Source organism: Acanthisitta chloris, unplaced genomic scaffold, assembly GCF_000695815.1.
Source record: "Acanthisitta chloris isolate BGI_N310 unplaced genomic scaffold, ASM69581v1 scaffold2666, whole genome shotgun sequence".
NCBI lineage: Eukaryota > Metazoa > Chordata > Aves > Passeriformes > Acanthisittidae > Acanthisitta > Acanthisitta chloris.
Window position 1 is genome coordinate 76,010 of NW_008678543.1, and position 19,773 is coordinate 95,782.

The following is a 19,773-nucleotide window of genomic DNA, read 5'->3' on the forward strand; positions in this document are numbered from 1 at the left end:
TGAGATTTTTTTTCAGTAGACCAGTTGTAATTCCCTGCCCCCAAGTGTTACAGTCAATGAAATTCTCCTCCCAGGTTTTTTTTCAGTGTCCTCCATGGCAAATGAACACATTTCTGTGTCTTGAGTGTCTTTCTGAATATCTTGTACCATATGGTGTGATACCAGTTAGGTGTTTAAGACACTTTTAAAGCAGATGACACCACCTGGTCTTCTCAAATTGGCAGTTTGTATCACCAGCAATCTGTTCTGAGTTCCTTCCAGAGGAGCCTGTCCTCTTCCACTGGTCTCTTAAATCAGTAACTTGTAGTAGGTGGTTTGAATAGTTCCATCATCTGAACATTTTCATTGCAGTGGGAATTTGAGGTGCTTAGAAATGAAAAAAGCTTTTCCATTTGCCTCTGTTTCTGTTCAAGCTACCTGTGCCTCATGGAGTTGCCAAGGAAGATTGTCTTCCTAGGAATGCTGGAGATGTGTCCTGTAAGGTAAGGTGCTTTTTTCTGTTGATAAATATTTAACGAGCAAGGCTCCTCTTGCATTAAAATATCAAGTGCTTTAGTCCTTAAAGGTTACACTGAGAAATGTAATAGTGACTTATTAAATCCTTGTGTTTCTTTAATCAAAAAAGAAAACAACTGCCAAAACAAAACCCAATAATGGTGATTTGCCTTATAGCACAGGGACATTCTGCTTATGGAGCAGAGCAACAGTAATTACTTGAAGTGCCAGAAGGGAGAGGAGACTGGTAACGTTCCCGGTCTCAGAGGAAAATAATCACTCCCTTGGCTGAGTATCTGAGAAGTGAGCAAAAGATAAGCATGTAGTTTTATGAAGTGCTGTACCTGATATATCAGTGAATTGGCTTTGACATACAGACTTGAACATGTTTTGCTCTCTCTGCTTCTACAGATCCTAACCTGGTTTTAGGGCACGACTGTAGTAATATTAAATAGCTAGTGTAAATTACAGCTACGAGCAGCCTTTTTGATCATTATCAGAAACCTACATGGCTGAAATAGATTTCTATGCAATCTGTTGTGCTCTGTTGTAATTCATATTACTCTGGCCTTATCTTTGTCCATGCTGAGCTTTGTATACAATTAATTACTTTGAATGTAATTCACACAGCATGATTGTCATCAGTGTGCCCTAAAAGTTCCTACTGGGTGGCGTAGAGAAGGTGGCTCAGCATTTTGAATATAACTACTCTTTATAATGACCCCACAACAAAATCGTCAGCTCCCCTCAGTGTTACCTTCGTGTAAGCAGAGGCATAGTGGTTTCCTTGCCCTCTGAAATGCTTGGTAGTCAGCAGATGTGCTGCTTCTGCTGAGTGTGCTGAGCAGTTGGGTTGAGTGTTCACTCCAGCAAGAAAGAGTAGCAGGTGGCACACAGTACCAAGTGCCAGTGCAAAATTTGGCCATAACCCTTGCAATGAGTGCTGCTATCAATGCTCCAGATTTCTGACCCACAGAGATAGCTGAGGCCTGGTGTGTATCAGGAAATGTTACATGCCTTTCCTGCCTTTTACTGTCACAAAAGTAGATTTTGATGCAATGTATTCTGGTTTACACTGACAAAATGCATACAGAATTTGGACCCATAGCTGTGTGACCAAGAACCATTGCCTTTAAATGTCATGTTGTGTCATCGGTTTCTCCGATACCAGAACAACATTGTGTCCAAAGTCAGGAAGTTACCTTTGGAGTATGTAACAAAGAACCTCTGACAGTATCTTCTGTGATTTATAACCTACTTGGATTTATTTGTTGTTGTCAGGATTCAAACCACCCTCCAAAAGTTTCTGAGCCAAGTGCACCTCATGCTGTAGTCCTGCATGATTTTCCTGCAGGTAAGTAAATGTGAATATTCTGAAAGCTTATTTTACTCCAAGACTTTCAAATGGGAGTTTTCTTAGGAATTAGAGCTTAAAAATGGTGTGAAAGCTCAGTCTGCAAGGTCTGCATGTAGAGTTGTTTAAATCAATGGGTTTAACTGCAGGTGGGCCAGTCTTTCAGTTAAAGCTAACTCATTTATCAAGTATAATTAAGACTCTTTGAAAACTCATTCTGGTTTTGTCTGTGGTATTTATATTAAGAAGGTTTTACTTAGAGAAAATCATGAGTGTGGTAAGTACTGTTGACTGAAATGATGTTGTCTTACAGAGCATGCTGATGACTTGGACCTTCATTCTGGAGACATCGTTTGTCTTTTGGAGAAAATCGATGCCGAGTGGTACCGAGGAAAATGTGGGAATCGCACAGGGATATTTCCTGCCAGCTTTGTTAAAGTAGTTGTATGTGGCCTTTGTATACACTGCTACATAAGATCCTGTTGCATTTGTGTTCTGGTTCTATTTTTCTAAGGCTCCTGTGTGTCTAACTCCATTCTGTATTTAGATAATCTCTTATCCCACGGGCAGCATGGAAGACCTATCAACTTGTTTGCATGGTATTAGAAAGATGCTTGATTTGGCACGACCAGCTTGTGTTATGGGGAATATTTTGCTGTTGATTCAAAGCCAGATGAGAAAATCATTGCCCTTACCAGATTCTCTTTGTTAATGCAAGTAGTTTCTCAGGGTCTACAGAACAGATTATCATCTGCATGTAAGAATCAACACTTGGTAAGATGGTTCCTTTTTGTGCCTCCCCCTAACCCTTCAGCTTCTCTCATTTTCTTTTCTCTTGAGCTGTGCTGGAATCACCACTGTTATAGCCATGTAGTGAACTAGGTCAGGGCAGCACTTTGGCCCAACAAAATGTGTTTTTTTCTTCCTAGAATATTGTTTTTTCCAACAGGATCAATTTGCCTAAGTGGCTTACTAAGTGGCTGCACAAATGGTTGTGCTGGCACTGTGCGGGGAGATTGTGTTGTTGCAAATGAGCAGCTTAAAGCAATCCTGTTACTGAATGTGACACTTGACAGTAAATGGCAGGCAAGAGGCAGGTGCTGTTTTGGAGCCCAGTACCAATTGAGAGCCTCATCTTTAAAAAAGATACAAAATGGTTCACTCTGTCAAATGCTGGGTCAAATCTATTGCAGTCCTCAGTCTGAGATTGAAGTCCATTTCATGCCAGTAGAAAGGGTGTTGGGCTATCTGCACCAGCCCTGTGGGCAAAGAGGAATACCAAACTGACACCAGGATGCAGTGAAGGTGTATGGCTTGGCATTAGAGGCAGTAAGTGTCTGTGTCCAGCTGGGACAGCACTGCTGTTGTGTGAGCCATACCAAGTATTTGTTAAACATAAAATCATAGAATCAACCAGGTTGGAAGAGAGCTCAAAGATCATGGAGTCCAACCCCACCGCGGTTACTAGACCATGGCACTAAGTACCACATCCAGTCTCCTCTTGAAAACCTCCAGGGATGGTGAATCCACCACCTCCCTGGGCAGCACATTCCAATGCCTGACTTCTCTCTCTGTAAAAAATCTCTTCCTAATATCCAACCTAAACCTCCCCTGGCAGAGCATGTAGGGTGTCTGTTTAGTTTGTGATAGTGTTACTGGAGAAAAATTCTAAGATGTGGGAAGTGCTGAAAAATTAAACTCCCAGTTAGTAGTAGTAGAACCATGCTCAATTCACTTTCACAAGAAAGATTTGTTAGCTAATTGATTAGCTTCCTCAATGCAGATCAACAATTTAATTTAAAAGCTCTTGCTGCTACTGATGGCTAATGGAGCAAATATTTTATGTTAAAGCAGTGGAATGAGTATTTGGGGTCAAATTCAGCCTTGATGCAGACAGATACAACTTCATAAAAGCTAGGGAAGATGCATTTCAAATTTCTGTTGTGGTCATAAAAGGTGGTTACCCTTAGTGGGCAAAAGTCTTTTTGTTTCAGAAATTATTTTTTAAAGGAAAAAGTGCAGTACATGAGGCTAATTTACTTGAGTGAATTCTCCTGTTAATTCATGTCAGATGTGATCTTGATACATGGTCCTTATGCAATATGCTACAATGTGTTTTACAATATTGAGCTGGGTAATAGTTTAGGTTTGGACACCTAACAATAATACACAGTTATTTCTTCCCATAGAACCTCCAGAACACCACAGATACCTGCTCCTCTAGCAAGAGCACTGCGATGATTATTGTCCTAAAAGGCAGTGTGATTTCCTCCAGTCCTTCACATAAGCTAATGAAACATTCTTGTTGTTTTTATGGAAACTGGCTCATGCCATAGTTGAGCTGTAACCCAGAGCTCTCCATCAGGGTCTCTAGGCTTGTAGTCTTATACATCTCACAGATCATCCTTCATGTCACACCAAAATACAATTGAATTCCTCTTATGATAAAGGACTCGAATGCTGTACGTTTGATATATATGTGTATTGATTTTCTAAGTTGTATCTCTCCAGTTCATGGAGATTTGTGAGATGTACTTTTGTTTGGAGGGCAGCTGGCTACCAAAGCACAGAAAGGATAAGTGTAAGCAATAATTTTGTCTATTGTGATATATTGTGCTCGTAGATAATAGAAAGCAATTACCAGTTGAAAGTTGGGAACTGAATGCAGCAACATGTAGTAGCATCCAGTCACATATTCTGTCAATCAGTCATGCCACAAGTAGCAACAATAAACCAGCTTCATAAAAGAAAACATTAAATAGTGCTCCTTGTTTGCATAAGATTGAAAAATGAGAAACCAGGCAGAAAAAAACCAAAATTTACATTAATATGGTCATATATCAGAGCCAGCGACTACAGAGTGTCACACATCTGAAAAATAGGTTATTTTAACCAGTTTCAAGTTTATTGTGGTTATATTGCCATGAGCTTGAAACGGAAGATTTTGCTTATTTTGTTGTCTTACTAGATTGATGTTCCAGAAGAAGCCAACAGGAAAAAAATACCCTCTTCAACTCGGTGTATGAAGTGAGTCAGATAAATCTTATTTTCTTTCTCGTGTTGATGTACTAGGAAGTAAAAAGACAACTTAGAAGTAGGTGCTCTCTGAGCTGAGGTTAACAACTTGTTCACCAAAATATATTTTAAAAATTAAAATATATTTTGTTGAAAACTGAATGTTTATGATGTTTTAATAAGACTCATTTTTAGGTAGTAAAAAGCCCAAACCCTCACTTTCATGAAAATTGGCTGCAGAAGCCATAAACCAATCTGATTCACTTCAGCAGCATTGTACACTCCTCTCTTTGCTCCTGACCTTGCTACTTTCTTCCAGTAACCTCATAAGATGAACATGGTAGAGCTTCTGCTCATTTGGAAGAACAAGATAAACTGGGACTGAATACAGCTGTACTGTACATGCAGGAGTCTGTCTGTCCTCAAAGCATGTGGCTGTATGGGTGAATCTAAAGTTCCCCAGATCATATTATCAAATGTATTTCCAGCACTTTCATTTCTGATTTTCAAACAACTTGTATCTGTAGGAAAGAAAGATTTTTTCATGGTATTTTTTCTCAGTGATGATTGATTTGATTTCATAATCATTCATTTCAGCTATTAAAGCAAATTCAGGTATCAGTGGGATCATTCAGTTTGTTCTTTAGATGAAGCTTGGTTTGTCATACACAAAACTTTATTTTTAAAAGCTACTTCTGCAACTAATAAGGAAACAGAAAGTGCTAGCTCTACCCTGTCCTGAAGCATTTGCAAAGATCCGAGTGGGGAACAGAATGGGAATCAAACCTCTTACATTGTTTGGATTCTAGGATGCTATAAAAAGAATTAAAGCCTTTTATTGCTTTTTACCAGCATGGTATTTCTGATAAGTCAAAAGTTTTCTCAGAGCAATTTCTTATATTTAATTTGTTAGTTAAATTATTAAATCTATTTAGGTCAGTGGAAAAAATAATTAGGGGTTAGGTTTTCTCAGTATTGCACCAAAGTATGTACAATTTATCAGATGCATTGATGTTTCTCTCTTGACAGATAAGTTATTTCCTCTATATATCCTATGGGGATAGATTTTACAGAATAAAGTATGGCAAAGTATACAAAAACTATCTTCTTCCTATGAAACCTCCATTTGGGACAAATATACAACACCCACCCCCACCCATGTTTGATTGCACCTAAATTGGATGCTAGCTCGAAAAACAATCAAACTCTTAACAAAAATGTATCAGGACACTTCCTTGGATATAGACAAAGATATGAAATGGCCCAGAAACCAGGTTTTTTTATTGTTGTTAGGAAGAGAAATAGTGTCTTCTGCAAAATATTCTAACTGTCCCAGGAACTGGGATGCAGGAATTGCATCTGGCTGTTCCAGACTCCATACTCATGGAGTCTCCTCAGAAAGCAGAGACAAAAAACAGGGCTAGAGCCCAATTTTCCACCTGTTCTGTCTTCAGTGTTGCCCAGTGCTGCCTTATCATTAAGTGGACAATAATAATAAAGCAGCAAAGTAATTTTCTCTTTTGTTTGTGCAGAGGCCCAAGATGTGTAGCACGATTTGAATACATTGGAGATCAGAAAGATGAGCTCAGTTTTTCAGAAGGTGAAACTATTATCCTGAAAGAATATGTAAATGAAGAGTGGGCCAAAGGAGAGCTCAGAGGCACGTCTGGAATTTTCCCCTTGAATTTTGTGGAAGTAATTGAAGATCTGCCCGGAACAGGTATGAATATGTTTGCAAAAATCTTCCAGAACATGGTTTTGTACTTCATGCATATAGACAGCATATAGGAGAAAATTCCAAAAAGACAGTGTATGCAGGAAGGAGGTAGAAAGAGAGAGAAGACAGCTCTTCACAAAAATCAAAAGCAATAGTAAGACTTCCTAAGAAGCTGTTCTTAATAATCACTTTGAATATCTAAAATCTCTATCATTAGTAACCCTTTGAATAGTCACTGCTGCTATTCTAAGTTGTGCTTTACTTATGTAGGTACAGAAGCAGCACTGAAGAACAAGGTGGAGGTTTCTTCTTCCCTTCCTCAGGTAATAAAATTTGATAGCTGAGGGCCAGAATTTACATAGCAGTTTGATGGATTTACATAGACTCTGTATTATACTGTCAGATTAGCTGCAGAACTTTAAGCCTGAATGTGACACAACTCCCACAGCACACAATGCTGCATGGTCACATCTCCAAGTCTGACAGTTGGCCTAAACTGATTGAATTCATAGCTTCTGACAAATTAACATAAGTAAATTTTTATCCTTTGTGCTTAAGGAAAATCTTGTTAGCTCTATCTTAAGTATTGCTGCAGTGATCTAATTGTGAACTTATCAGTCCTATCCCCTGCCACCAGTGCTAAAAAGGAATGTGCCTGAGCCTAGATGAAATTCTGTGGTAATTGCTGAAATGCCATTCTAGTCTGCATCTGCAGCAACACTATTGTGTGGGAAAAGTCAGGACACCCATGTTCTGTACAGCTGCTTTCAGCAGCATCCATCAGCCTTTGGGCTCCATTCATGCTTCTGAAATTAATGCCTTTCTTCTGTTCACTTGACTAGAACAACAGGCGCTCGGTAGAGTGGTGTGAGGCGCTCCATGATTTTACAGCAGAAACCAAAGATGATTTGTCCTTCAGAAAGGGAGACTACATCCAAATCCTGGAACAAGTAGATTTGGAGTGGTATAGAGGAAGACTGAATGGAAAGGAAGGGATTTTCCCAGCAGTTTTTGTTCAGACCTGCTCAGGTACAGTGCTCCTACTAGATGGCAAGTCATTATTCCTTGGGTTGTGACAATTGTGACAGAGTTCTGGGAGAACACAACTATTCCATTGAGTTAACAAGCCATACACCACCACAGTCTTTAATATTCTAAAGCAAAACCAAGTTTTGTGCACCCTCACTCATAATGACAATATAATGTTTTAGTTGTAAGTAAGCTGGGAGGTGACACAGACTGGGATGTTTTAAAGTGTGGTTTGGAATAAATCAGGGGTAGTGATGCTGCTTCATCTTCAAGCACAAAGAGGAAAAGACAGCTTTTATTAGATATCACCTTGGAAAGTTCAAGTGAGTGAACTTTACATTTAGTCCTCTTAGGAGCAGAACTGTGAGACTGTTAGTATGGCAAAATGAACTGGTGTCAGTGGAGTTTTTTATTCCATTAGTCCTGTGAATTTGTAGCAGCAGTGGCAATAACATCTGGACATGCTGCAGCACAGAAATGAGGAGAAAACATGAGAATGACAGGAAACCTCTCCAGAAACAGAGATTTATTTCACTCCAAGTAATTTCTCTCGTCCATGTTCTGCAGCCAGGGTAGAGCTGTCACAGTCTGTAGGAGGGAAGAAGAGAAAAGCCAAAGCTCTTTATGATTTTCATGGAGAAAATGAAGATGAGCTTTCCTTCAAAGTAAGTACCTCTCAAACTAATTTCCAAGAGGTCTTATGCTCCTAATGAGTGCTAAAAATAAGTTTTATCCACTATGAAAATAGGCTTCAAACAAGAAGAATGAAGCGTGTAGAATATGCATAGATATTAACACATTTGATAAATGGTTTCTCTAAAAAACCCTGACTACTCATGTTTCATACTGGCAAAATCTTCATTAAAGAGGTCAGGAGTTACAGAATTCCTCTGACTTCTCTGATCTAGTAAACATGGCAAGACAAACAAACCTCATTTGCAGTACATTCAGTTCTTGAGCAGTTGATGTGGTCAAGGGAGCCTCTTTCTTGACTAGAAAGACAGCAATGAGAAGGATAATAGCAAGAGTGCCAGGGCTGCAGCAGCCACCTAGTACAACAAAATCATAAACTGCCAACACAATACATCGTTGCCATGGGAGCAAGGGGAAAAATTAAATACCTGCTGGATGTCCAAATCATATTAAGCATGACCAAGAAACAGAGTGCCCTTGAAATTCAAAGTCATGATTTAAGCAACTATGTTCCCAGAAGCAAATTTCTGAGAAACATCAGACTTTCACAGTGTGTGTTTATCAGCTGAAACACACAGTATTTTCTCTTCAAAAACTAGCAAAACAGTTTCAGCATTAACAGCTTGCAAGCTGAAAAGATAGATGATTCTTTAAAGCATAAAAAGAGAACAGAGATAGCAGAAGAAAGGTCAGGGCCATAACAGTGCTTCAGTTGAAGGGTGTGGCACAGGACTATGAAAGCAGGAACAAGGACCAGAGGAGCCACAGTTTGAATGGCCACACTGAGCTCTTACATTATTGCTTTTCCTTTTTGAGAAAGGAAAGTTTTCAAAGAAAGAGAAAGTTTCCAAGTACTGGAAAATATTTGGACTACATTAAATAAGAAAAAAAATTATCTTTCCAGTGTTTTAAGAAAGAAACCATTGGAACAGCGCAGGGGAACACACACAAATAACTAGTAAAGCAGGGGCATGTGGGCCAGCTCTGAATGTACTTCCCTTCTTGGAGAGCTTAAGCAACACAAGAAAGTTATCCAGTAGTGCTATTTTGTCCTTCCAGAGGTGGTGATTTTTCAGCATAGACAAGTATCTGCCCTAAGAGAAGCTTCAGCAAATAATCTCAGAGAGATGTAACCAACAGGAGAGACTGGCCACATCCCATTTCGTGTCGATTTGATTGATATTAATTGCTTCTAACCAAGCTGAGCTATGCATGCATTAACATTGCACAGTAAGCTGTACTGACTCACATTACTCCTTCTCTTACAGGCAGGTGATATGATAACAGAGCTGGAATCTGTAGATGAGGACTGGATGAGTGGAGAGATACAAGGAAAGTCTGGGATATTTCCCAAGAACTTCGTTCAGATTTTAAAAGCACCATGAAGTGTTGTCTCTCTCTGCACTCCCTTCACATGGGAGAGAAAGTTTTCTATCCTAAAGGCACAGCAAAGACATCAATGTGTTTTGACTATCAATGTTTTGCACTACTTTTCCTAGACAGTCATACTAGTATCTTCAAGTCAAATAAGAACGTTTTAGTCTTTTGTGACAGTGTATGTAGTCATGTTTCATGAATGCTCTGAGAGCAAAACAAGCAGGATTTTTAGTGGTTTCCAGCTAGGGAAATACTGTGGTGCAACACCATTTTAACCTACACAGCATTCTAGTATGTTTACTATCTGGTATTACATTTATCATGCACAAAGTCTGCATAAAGTAAGCTGCTTTGGGCTTCTTTAAAAACTTTTTTAAATCCAAATTTAAAAGATTGTTTTAATATATACGTACAGCACTCAGTATGTAGATGATGTTTGATATTCGGGTTTCATTACTGCTTGAGTTCCACATTAGCAGTAGAATCCACTTGTTTTATGACTTAGAGGATAAGAAAAATAACTGGTATTTCATAGTAGAAGGATATCAAATCTAATACTGGTAAGAGGGAAAACTCAGAAACAAATCCTTGTGTAGTAGTCTTCTATTCTTATCCCAAGCTGCTCATACAGCAAGATGACAAAAGTAAAATTTATAAGTATTTTGCCTTTTAACAAATACTGTTTAAATTTGTATGAATCATCTTAGAGCTTCCTCCCTTTCTCCAAAATATTTTCCAAGTACAGGTTCAGATTTTTATACTGCTCACTGTTCTTTGAGCACCATCATACCCTTCTTTCCCAGCTGAAGTTAGTTGTGACAGACAGCGTTTACTGAGCTTTCTCAGATCCCATCCATGGAGTAGCTGCACTATTCCAACTATTTGCCCCTCCACTCCCTTCATGTAAGTGGAAAGCCAGTCTTCATTCAGTCTGCATTTCATTTGTCACTCAAGCACTGGAACATACTTCAGTAACCCTATTCCTGTCCTTAACATGAAGGATATTATACAGCCTGGGTATTAGCTTTCAGCAGACGTGGGATTAGTTTCCAGTTTGTCACCACATACCAGCTATAGTGAGCATCATTAGAAATGGTCTGTCGAGGCCTGGCAAGAGGGTACAAGCAGCAACAAACAGGATACTTGGTAAAAAGCAGCAGTGTGGCTTGAACAACAAACTAAGGCAGGCATGACTGAGGTAGCTTCGCATTATAGAACTTCTGGTAGCAAATTCCTTTTTGTAACACTTGGCTTCTGACAAAATTGTTAAATGACATCCTGATTAACTGCTAACTCCCTCAGACTGGCATAGAAAAAAATGATGCTGCAGTTGGCATTTCATTCCAGACAGTATTCCATCACTTCTGCACTATATAACAAAAAGGAACCAGTAAGCTGTTCACATCACTGCTCCAGAGAGCTGCAGGTCACTAGGTATGAACATAGCCTCAGCAAGACTTTTCTTCATGGATCTGGCAGCTCAGATTGCAAAAGGGCCAACAGTCGAGTGGTGGATAGACTGGAAACTAGAATCATACTGATTGACCCTGAGGTAGTTTTGACTCAGTCATGTGCCTACCAACAATTTCAGCAGTATGAGCTGCAAGTATCACGGCAGTGAGTACACACTGCTGCTAGAGATGGGGCTGCAGCTCCACTGGTGTCTCAGCAGGCTGGGGAGGGTGGCCCTCCTCTCCCCAGGCACTGCACTCTGGTTACTGTCACAGCAGGCAGAAACAGGCTCACAGCCAGAGCCCAGCTGAGGGGTTCCCCCAGCAGGGAATGGGCATCCAGCCTGGGTAGCAGCCTAGAGCTCACCTGGAGGGAGCCTGAGCAGCACGCAGGGCAGGCGTGGGGTCCTCAGCACCATTTCACTCAGCAGAATCACTGTTAGGCCACAGAACGTGCAAACACAGGCGTTACCCCTGGGTGATTTTCTCTTGTGTATTTAAACTGTAGCAATACCATTCACACATCTGGGGGTGAAGATTGCACAAAGTTTTAATGAGAACTGGATTTCTACTTCCATTAAGGGTATTAGCATGATAAAAACAGTTTTAAATTATGTGCCATTCTAGAAGGATGGAAATGCAACAATTTGTACAGCTATTATTCAGCTTTAGCATCCCCAACAAGCCTATCTGGAACTCCTGTGGAATCAAACTTTAACCTAAACCCACTGCCAAAAACGACCCTTTCCCCTCTCCAAGCTTTCCTGCCAGGAGATTCTAAAGGTTCTTGTTGTTTATTCTAATAAAACAGCTGTCTCCTAGAGAAATCGAGGAATGCCTGGGTTCTCCAAAGACACACCACATCAGTGTGGCAGTAGGTGAGGCTTAAGTGTACAATGTTTACTTATTGTTTGGCAGTTTTCTAAGATTTTGATACAAGTCTCAAAAGTAGAGCCGATTTTTTTACATTTTTTTCAATTTCCTCTTTCCCATTTTTATAACTTTGTTGACCAGTTGTTTTTGTAGCTTCACTGAATGTTTAAAGTCAGTGCCTGTCCGCAGACAAGACCACTCTGCTGTATGTTAACCCTCTCCTCCCTGTGGGGCAGGGCAGGAAGAGCAGCAAGGCCTTCTCTTCAGAGCACCGAGTGCCATCTAAGGGCTGCTCGCATTGCTGCAGGCAGCTCCAACAGCCTCCTTAGGAACACCGAAGCAAGTGAGACGCTTGGCTTTTACAGGAGGGGATTTTCTCCAGACAATGCCTAATATCACCATGGAAGTGCATACAGATCATAGCGTAAAGTTCCTAAGGTGTAGAGTACATAATTGCAAAAAACCAAGAATGGAGTACAAATCTTACCTGCAATATAGTAGCAAATTCCAGCTGTAACCTTGAAATTCAGCTAGATCCCCCCCACATTAGTATAGTAATAAAAGCCTCGTATATCAAAATAATTTCTTTGACCCACCCTCTGGAAATATCTTCAGGAAGACGTCTTTGTTCGGTGTATAATTAACAGTCTCCTAAATAAACCTTTGTTAAGTCCAGTAAGTTTGTTATGGTACCTCTGTAAATTAAGAATGTATTTAACCAATAAAATTTTTATAATTAAGTCACGATGACATTTTGTCTCTTATGCTTTGGAGAGCTGAGCTTTCCACGTGACACAACAGTTCTGTGGATCTCATTCCACTTAGCTATTTCACCCAGCAGCAAAGAAACAGCCCAGCCCCAGACCACAAACACAGTAATGTCACATCCCTTTACTAGTCCAAACCAGATGACTAAGTTTATTTAAGCCTTCAGACTCGGTTATGATTCACAGTTACCACCTGCAGAATCTATCACATCTGCTACCTGCTGTCACCGTGGGGTATCACACACAGTGTGACCCTCACTGTGACATGACATGCAACGAAGACATGGGCTGATCAGCAATTCTGCACATCAATTAGGTGTGCTCTGCTGGTTGCTGCTGTTCGTACACCATGACTTTTCAGCTGATATTCATTGGGAGGATACAGAGGATGCACAAAGTTTTCCTTCCTGCTTACTTTTCCCCCATCTGAAATACATTACAAAGCATACCTTCCCCAGAGCCCCTACACGGCACTGCTGCAGTCCACTGTCCCAAATAAATAAATATAAAAGCCTGAAAATAGCAACATCTTGTTCACTCCCCAGATCCTCTTGGACTAGCCTTTTGGCAACATAGAATCCTCAGACATGCAAGTGACTGGGTAAAAGTTTTCAGAGATGAGCTCAAAAACAGCACCTCAGGATTTCTAACTCTCCCAGCCTATTGAGTGTGGGCCAGCTGCAACCCCTTAAGATTTGTTTGATGGAAGCACTGCCAAGCATAGAAAACAGCCAACATGTGGCTGCTAGCAGACAGCTCTGACAGACCTTCCGCTAATGCAGGGCTTGAACAGATGCACACACACATTTATGAATGTACATGGCTGCGTTAAAACTTGTCGTGGTAGGTCCAAATATTTCAAAGTTCACCACACTTGCCCTAAATCATGGCTGCTTGTTCTATCTGGTGAAAAGTTCTCTCTGTTAAGAGAAGTGAAGGGGCATTTGTAGCAACTTACGGCTTCAAAAAGTGTCTGGGACTTGTGGAGGCAAACGACACCCACCTCAACAGCAGAGATGGAAAGAGCAAAGCAGAAAATTAAAAGCAGCACAATTCCTTTCTCCTTTTTCAGGATGGTGAGTGCTGAGCACTCACTACACTTCCACTACATAAGCTGGAAAAAGCAGAACGTGTCATCCTCCATACTAAAAATGTGACTTGGAATCACATGAAATCACATCACCTGCAGTCTTCTAACTTTGAAAATACGATTCTCATTTTGCACCTTATTTGGTCTAGGCCAGAAATATCAACTAGAAAACAGTGAAAATCCCTGACATGGAACAGTACAGGTCTCAGGGGTAGCAGGGCCCCTCTCCTTTTCCCTGAGTAGCTTTGTTGGAACATTAACATTTCACGATTTTCCTCTATTTCTTGTCCTAAGCTATGCAATGTGTAAGACTCTTTGTTAGGAACTGCAGTGGTAAGACGTAATAGATGTGAATTGAAAGAGGGGAAATTTAAGTTAGATGTTAGGAAGAAATTCTTTCCTAAGGGCAGTGAGGCACTGGCACAGGTTGCCCAGGAAGCTGTGGATGCCCCAACCCTGGCAGTGTACAAAGCCAGGCTGGATAAAGCCTTGAGCAACCTGCTCTAGGGGAAGGTGTCCCTGTCCAGGGCAGGGGGCTGGGGACTAGTTGATCTCTGAAATTCAGACCAAGCCCTCAGCATTCTGTGATTCTGTGTAACAGCTGCCTGCAAGAGTCACCACTCAGTGACCTCCCCATTTTTTCTCAGATTTTAAATCACTAATGTACCAACATTTTAACAGGACCACGTTTAATTTGTCATCCTATTCTAACCAAAGCACGTTCATAGCACAGCAAGCTCATTTTAGCCAGAAAAACACACTTCCATTTTGAAGCCAGCACAAGCTGAAACAATAGACAAAAATACTGTCATCAATGCAAAACAGTCTTAAAATGACTCAGTCAATCATTTAAGTGATTTGTTTCCAGAACATAGACTATTGCTTTTTTACGGTACAAGTCTTCCCTCTGAAGTTCCACAGGTTTTTCAACTGTGATTAACCTCTGTCAGAAATGAGCTGTAACCATAAAGAATGGCAATGCAACCTACAGCCCTTTAGCATATTCTGCATTTCTACACTGCCCAAATGAAACACTGCTTCCATAAACGTGTGACACCTTTTGACTACCAGAGACCACATCCACCCCCACCAAAGGTCGTATTAAATTACCCCCAAGTTTAAACATACACAGGTAATCCTCAAGTAAGTAGCCTGGATAAATCCCCAAGACCTCCCTGGAACAGTCAATCCTGAAACACTGTTTCCCTGTGCATTTCCCCGTTTTCCCAGTACAGTGCTCCTCTCCCCAGTACAACCTCTGCACACATGCCCAAGATTTTTGTGAGGACCAGAATTACTGGGAACGAAAAACACACAGAATCCACAAAACGGACAATGCACCTTCTTCCACCCACCTCAATACAAACCATGAAAACCAGATCTCCATGTTGTTTCTTTAAACCAAGGCAATAGGTTTACCTTACTGAAAACCATCCACACATCCAGATCAATGTTGTCCAGTAACAACAGAGGCAACCAAACATTAGTTCTGTATATTAGAACCTTTATTTTCCATCCATTTTTAGTTTCAGACAGATTCTTGCACGGGCGGCTCGTAGCCATCAGCTCGCTCCACTTTAGTGCCTGCCTCATCTCCAGAAGGTTTTCCAGCACTACCACCCTCTCCATGAAGTTCCATCAGCTTGCCCACTGAAAAGAAGCAACAGTATAAATAGTGAGAGATTGAAATCACTCAGTTGCTCATCATATACCAATAAACTGCCTGAACATTTAAGTATGATAAAGGCCATTCCAGAAAGCTCACGCACAGAGATGCTGCTGCAGTGACGGAGTCAGAAACAAGCAGTGAGGTGCCATGTGATGACACTGCAAATTGAACTTTTTTCTAAAAAGATCTGGACTCAAGAACCTACTACTGCATGATATGGGAATGTCAGAAAATGGGAAAATAGAATCATACCATGTCATCTGGGACCGAAACATTTTGTCATCATTCATTCCCAAGGCAAATGCCCTTAAACATTCAGCAGCAGTTTTGGGCAAAAATTCAAAAAGCTCCAAATGCAATGCTCAGTGCTTGGATTCTCACATCCTTCTCCTTGAACACCAAATGACTGCACCAAGTCACTTACACTCAAACTTGGGCTTCTTCAGCATCTTAACCTTGCGGACATAGACATCGTGCAGAGGATAAATGGACTGACAGGCCTTCTCGATGTCCTTGCCAATGCTGTCTGGGATCCTGAGAAATCAGAGAGCACATCAGAACCACAGCGTTAAAAACTGCGCCTGACTCTTCATCAGGAACACAGGCTCAAAAAATCCTCAAGAACACAATATTCTACAGAGGTTTGCATCAACACAACCTGCACTCTGACAATCTTCTTCAAGTACCTGTGGATTCTCAGACACTTCCCCGGCAGCGTTAGCAGGGACACAGTGCAAGTGTGCCCGTTTTGGGAGCAAATCTGCAATCAAACTTTTGGAAGTCAACAGCAAGCTCTGGAGACCTTTCTTCTATCCAAAGGACCCAGAACACCGACAGCCCCAACCATTCAGAATTACAGCTCCAGTCTGTAGGAATGTGAATCCCAAAACTCTTAGAGAGCACTACTTTACATTTATGAAAATCTAACAACGGCTGCAAGTCTAACATGATGCAGAGTTCAAGAGACACTACTTGCAGAAAATGCCATTAGCTTTTCCACACCAGGCTCCTTGCCTAGTCCCTGCCAAACAGCATGTGAAGCACCAGCGTTCCCCAAAGACTCGGTAACAACCAACAAACAACTATTTGAACTGTAAGGGAGGAAAAAGAGAACAAGCCAAAGCTTACAGTTTATTGACAACTTCCTTCAGGTCATTGGTCTGGACCTCTCGGGTCATGATCTCCATCATCTTCTTGCGGATCTGCCGCACCTGCTGATGTTGGGCATACGAGGTCTTGCGGATTTGGTTGTTGCGCTTCTTCGTGAAGCCCACGCAGAAGAGGCGCAGCAGGTAGCCATCGGTGGTCTTCACATCGACGTGGGCCTCAATCATTGTCTAAAGAGAAATGGGAATTTATCACTCACATGACAAAACAGGGCCCTTCACACCTCACATTGCTCACTGGTGCTGGTGCCACTCCAAACACAGCCTTACAGCACACCAGTGATGACCTCCCTTCCTGGATCAGGAACAGCGTCGTCAGCAGGACCAGGAGGTGATTCTGCCCCTATACTCGATGCTGGTGAGGCCACACCTTGAGTACTGTGTGGGCCCCTCAGCTTAGGAAGGATATTGAAGTGCTGGAGCAGGTTCAGAGAAGAGCAACGAGGCTGGTGAAGGGACTCAAGCGCAAGTGCCATGAGGAGACGCTGAGGGAGTTGGGGTTGTTTAGCCTGGAGAAGAGGAAGCTCAAGGGAGACCTTATCACCCTCTCCAACTCCCTGACAGGAGGTTGGAGTCAGGTGAGGGTTGGTCTCTTCTCCCAGGCAACCAGCAGTAGGACAAGAGGGCACAGACTCAAGCTCTGCCAGGGGAGGTTTAGGTTGGATATTAGGAAGAGATTTTTTATGGATTGGAATGGGCTGCCCGGGGAAGTGGTGGATTCACCATCCCTGGAGGTTTTCAAGATGAGATTGCTGTGGCACTTAGTGCCATGGTCTAGTAACCATGGTAGGGTTGGACTCGATCTTTGAGGTCTCTTCCAACCAGGTTGATTCTATGATGCTATTCCCTATGGCTCTGGCAACAATGCGCACCCTGCTCTTTGCGCACCCTGCTCTTTACACACCTGCCATTTTTTGACCATGGAGCACATTTTGTCCCGGGTGAGGTCCATTCCATGGAAGTTGGTCAGACAATTTTTGCCCTGAACATCCTCAGTTACGAGCTTGAATTTACGGAAGGCAACCTCATCGTTCTGCAGGTCAGCCAGACTCACTTCAAACACTCGTCCCTTCAGGCCGTCAGAGGCAATTTCTGGGGGACAACAAAAAACAAATCACCTCTCATTAACCTTAGAAGCATTTTGTTCACTTCAGATACTTTATTCCTGTTTGATGTTTTCTAACAGTGGTGATGTGGAGAGGCTGGAAATGCCTCCCAGTGGAGCCCAACCACTGGCGTTCAATGGCAGAGACCTCACAGTTCTGCAGCATGAGCCAGATCAAATCAACTCACAGAACAAATACCGCATTCTGGTAACTCTGGGAGGACTCTCTTTTAGGTAACTGTATCAGATGAGAGACATGAATACCAGTGAACTGCAGATTCTGCCATGTGCAATCCTTTCGAATGTTTTAAGGGGAAGGAGTTACAAAGTATTTGGAAATTATGAACAGTAATGACAAAAAACCACGACAAGTCACATGTGCTCAGCAGAGGTGAAGCAGCAACAAACTCCTAGGCACAGCCATTTCACAGCTCTCCTCTAACAAACCCCTTTGACACTGGTTGATCCACACTTGGCTTACAGTGACCCTTATTTTACTTGACTCAGATGTTACAGTTCAAAACAACAATCATTTTTGTAACTTCAAGTGTAACCAGAACAGTACAATGTAACTACTTAGCCACTCTACACAGACAGGCTTCCAAAAATGCTGCTGGCTCTATCCAGATCCCCCTGCATTCCTAACAGATCATGTAAGAACAACTTCACCATTCAGTGATCCATCTACATGTGCTCACATTGAGTCAGCAACTGTAGCTCTCAACTGAGACATCTTTGCCCAAAAGCTTCAAATTTAAGTCTCCTGATGTGCTGGTCATTACGATCCTGTTGTGTCCCAGATCTCCTGTGGCACTGCCTCCACATTCCTCAAGAGACAATCAGAATGGCTCCTGAATTCTGAACTTTTCTCCAACTCACCAGGTTACCATGACAGCAGCTCACTGGAAACTTTGGGCAAGTCCTTCCATGGTTTGGCATTCTTGTACCAACAGGGATTTAGTTGTACCCTGTGTTAACTTCCCTAAAACTGAGCTCACTGATTTAAACAACTCAGCCAACTTAGCAAAACTCACTCAGACCACACTCACTCCAACCACACAGCCAAGCCAGAGATGCCTTTTTTTTCCCTTAACTCCCAGGTTCATAACATTACAAGCAAAACCCTTGTGTCAACAATTCTTCAATCGAGTCCCACTTGGAGCCAGCACATGGAACAAGGAATACATCTCCCCTCACTGCATCAACCCCAAGTACTCACTAGTTCCTTGAGTCCTGGTGACAAGCGTCTTCCCAATGTTCCGGATATTGAACATTGCTGGTGCTTTGACATCGTACCAGTCCTTCTTGGAGAACGGGTCGACCCTTGGATTAAGTGGAGGAGAAAAGAAGTGTTACTGACTTGCCCAAGTCACATCAGGCTGTAGTGAGATCTCCCTCCCCCAGTGGAACGGAAACGCAAACATCAACATTTTGTGCTCTCATGTTTAAAATGTGGCAGGTCGGAAAAGCTGGGAATATGTTCAACATCACCCACTGCAGTGAGGCAAACACTCACTGCAATCTGCTTCACGAAGATGAAAATCAGCTACGGAACAGCATAAAGCTAACAAGAACAGTAAAATCATAGAATCGCAATATATCCTGAGCTGAAAGGGACCCACGAAGTCCACCGCGTTCAACTCCTGGCCCTGCACAGACAGCCCCAAGAATCACACCATGTGCCTGAGAGCGTTGTACAAACACTTCTTGAGCTCTGTCAGGCTTGGTGCTGTGACTGCTGCCCTGAGGAGCTGTTCCAGTGCCCAACAACCTTCTGGGGGAGAACCTTTTTCTAATATCCAGCCTAACCCCCCCCTGCCACAACTCCATGCTCTTCCCTCGGGTGTGTCACTGGTCACAGAGAGCAGAGATCAGTGCCTGCCCCTCCGCTCCCCCTCGTGAGGTAGCTGCAGACTGCCATGAGGTCTCCCCGCAATCTCCTCGCCAAACCCACTCGGCTCTACAGCTGCGG

The 19,773-nt window shown here is 42.1% G+C and overlaps 2 protein-coding genes across 2 annotated transcripts in view; one reads left to right on the forward strand and one right to left on the reverse strand.

Moving 5' to 3' along the window:
• SH3D19 (SH3 domain containing 19) overlaps positions 1-9,688 on the forward strand; it is a 33,164-nt gene extending 23,476 nt beyond the window's left edge. Inside the window, 10 exon segments of the mRNA XM_009076914.1 lie at positions 414-482; positions 673-748; positions 751-798; positions 1,667-1,849; positions 2,163-2,293; positions 4,818-4,876; positions 6,397-6,619; positions 7,424-7,610; positions 8,178-8,275; positions 9,572-9,688. Coding sequence (XP_009075162.1) covers positions 414-482; positions 673-748; positions 751-798; positions 1,667-1,849; positions 2,163-2,293; positions 4,818-4,876; positions 6,397-6,619; positions 7,424-7,610; positions 8,178-8,275; positions 9,572-9,688 — 1,191 coding nt within the window.
• Positions 9,689-15,344: 5,656 nt separating this feature from the next.
• Positions 15,345-19,124, reverse strand: RPS3A (ribosomal protein S3A; the record flags this gene model as incomplete). Its single annotated transcript, XM_009076912.1, has 5 exons — positions 15,345-15,511; positions 15,955-16,064; positions 16,659-16,867; positions 17,601-17,788; positions 19,021-19,124. Coding segments are annotated over 5 exons (733 nt in total), but the record flags the coding sequence as incomplete, so codon positions are not given.
• Positions 19,125-19,773: the final 649 nt, after the last annotated feature.